We start from the raw sequence: 2456 nt of genomic DNA, 5'->3' as shown, positions 1-2456 counted from the left end.
TGGCCGTGGGCACCACGCTCTGCCTCCTGGCCCTGCTCGTGCTGCTGAAGCAGCTGCTGAGCTCTGCAATCCAGGACATGAACTGCATCCGCAGCCGGGATCAGATTGAGCTCCTGAAGAGCGGGGGCTTCTCGGACTGCCTGGTGCTTCTGCTCAGTGCCTTGGTGCTGGTGGTCTGCGGGGTGGTGCTCACCATCCTCTCCACCACGACCATGCAGCTCAGCCCCGCACGGCCGCTCACCAGCATGTTCACCAGCGGGGTTGTCCTCCTGACCACTGGCAGTGCCATCCTCCTCTGCCTGCTGCTCTACCTGTTCTGCACCTCCTGCCGTCAGGCTGCTCCTCGGAGCCTGGAGCCCGGCGAGATCCGGGTCTTCACCATCTCTGGCCGCCTCGCTGCAAACAGGCGGCTTCCTCCCACCTCCAGCATGGCAAACCTCATCTGACCCAGGACCCCCATGCGGGAGCCTCACTGGATGCGACCCATCAGCAGGGCTTGTGCTGGCCTTTCCCCACAGATGGGCGAGTGTTGTGGCGTGCCTTGCGCTTCTTTTGGAGGTGACTGGCATTTGCTTTGCCCCGGGCTGACGGCACAGCAGGGACTCAGAGTGCCTGGAGGGGCTCTGCGACCTGGCACATCCACGTTTCATCTCCACAAAGCCTCCTGTGACAGCTGCTGCCTGCCCGGCTGTGACTCCTGTCACAGAGTAAAGGTGAGCCTGTCCTGTACCCCAGCTGGGGACTTGCTCGGTTCCTGCAGCTCCTGGGCTGTGCCGTGCACTCTCCTGGCAGGAGAGGCTGTGACTGTGGATGGTGTAAAACCTCCCTGTGCTCCCTGCAGAGCTGCCAGCTCAGACCCCTGTCCTGGCTGGCACCAGTGCTTCGTGCCTCCGAGCCCACGGAGGTGGGCACACGCTGAGCACGCTGCGATGCCCTGTGTCTTGTGTCCCCTCCCGCCCTACCCCTGAGCAAAGCAGAGTCCCTAGAAGCTGATGAACGGCAGGAATAATCTGTGTGTCTGCAGGAGGGCAGCACAGGTGAAGGGAGCTTGGTGGGCGGTACAGCTGCAGGGGCAGCTCCCCAGAAAGCACCTGTGTGTCTGTGAAAGCAAGCCTGGGATTTGCGTGAGATTCTGTGTGCCAGAGCCCCCCACATGGCTGAACCGTATACGAAATGCTGTTTGTATTTGTAATGCCAGCATCTGTTCCAGTATTACCTTTCTGCAGCCCACCATCTTCTGTGTTTTATCACAGGGGTGATCAAAGGGTGCTGGTGTCAGGGTCTGGTCAGGTTATCAGTGCTGTGTCAGGGTGCTGTTGTCACACCAGTGTGCTCCAGCCACGCGAGCCATGAACAGCGAGGTGCAGTCCCTGGGGTGATGGGATGCCCAAAGCCAGGGTCTGGGGCTGCTCCTCAGCGAGAACTGCTGCCCTGCAGGGTGGTGCGAGGGGGGGCCACTGATGCCCCCTGACAGGAGCTTCCCAAGCACAGACATCCCTGCTGCCGAGGAGCTGCAGCTCATCCCGGCCCCTCCGTGCTCCCGTGCTGTTTCTGTCTCCCCAGGGCTGCAGCTGCTACAGGGCAGAAGAGTTGTTCTGCTGCCACTTGGGCCTTACCTGGAGCTTTTTTGGTGTTTTATCTCTACAAGGTGTCTGTCACTGAGGTGCCTTTTCCAGAGGCAGACTAACAACTCGCCCCCAGGAACTTTTCCTGTGACTTGAGGCTAATTTACCTGTCAAAATTCAAATTTCCTTCACAGACCCACAAACCATTTTGTTTCACTTTCCATACACACAGATCCTAACCTCCTAGCAAAGCTGCTCCTGCATAACCTTCTCTTCCTCTTCATCTTCCTCTCTGCTCCCAACTCCCCCTCACCTGAGCTGCTCTGACCCAGCTGCTATTTTTGATCATTATTTGCTAAGTTCCCTCTGTAATGGAACAAGACTGAACTATTATTTTTTGGTGCCTGGTAGCAAATTGATTTAGAAGACGACAGTAGTTCATTCCCTTAGTAACAGCACGACTGTCCGTGTCACACCTGGAGGCAGTGTCAGAGTTCAGCATCGGTGAACCCCCAGCAGGTATGTGCTGGACGATAAGGACTTCATCCCTTCGCAGCTGCAGACCACACCATCACTGATGCACTCAGATCACATGAAGGCAGTTCTGTATTCATCCACTCTCGCCCTGTTCTTGCTGGCTTTCCTTCCCCTGAAGCCTTTGATAATTTTCCCCAAAGTACAGGAACATAATTTTGTCTTTTCTTTTCTGGATCTCTGTTATTTCTACATTTTTCTCTGACATTTTCACATCATCCATAGATTCTATTAAACTGCTGTCTCCTCCTCTCTCTGCATCGCTTCCCTTAATCTGCCCAAGAGTTCAGAGAGTGTTACTAAGATCAGGTTCTTCAGTGCTAAATCCTCTGCAAATCAAAGAGCCGTCCTTCCCCT

At 55.9% G+C, this 2456-nt stretch overlaps 2 protein-coding genes across 2 annotated transcripts in view; one reads left to right on the top strand and one right to left on the bottom strand.

Moving 5' to 3' along the window:
• Positions 1-446, top strand: part of TMEM125 (transmembrane protein 125) — a 796-nt gene extending 350 nt beyond the window's left edge. Inside the window, exon 2 of the mRNA XM_010087278.1 lies at positions 1-446. Coding sequence (XP_010085580.1) covers positions 1-446 — 446 coding nt within the window.
• A 1362-nt stretch (positions 447-1808) lies between these two features.
• LOC104471804 (chromosome unknown open reading frame, human C1orf210) overlaps positions 1809-2456 on the bottom strand; it is a gene marked incomplete at its 5' end in the record, with an annotated part of 5999 nt that continues 5351 nt past the window's right edge. Inside the window, one exon of the mRNA XM_010087289.1 lies at positions 1809-1860. Within this exon, the coding sequence (XP_010085591.1) occupies positions 1809-1860 (52 nt within the window). The remainder of the gene's footprint in view (positions 1861-2456) is intronic.

This window comes from Pterocles gutturalis, unplaced genomic scaffold (genome assembly GCF_000699245.1).
Source record: "Pterocles gutturalis isolate BGI_N339 unplaced genomic scaffold, ASM69924v1 scaffold13101, whole genome shotgun sequence".
In the NCBI taxonomy this organism is placed as follows: domain Eukaryota; kingdom Metazoa; phylum Chordata; class Aves; order Pterocliformes; family Pteroclidae; genus Pterocles; species Pterocles gutturalis.
Note: the sequence above shows the minus strand (reverse complement) of the source record. Positions and strands in the feature narration are given on the sequence as shown.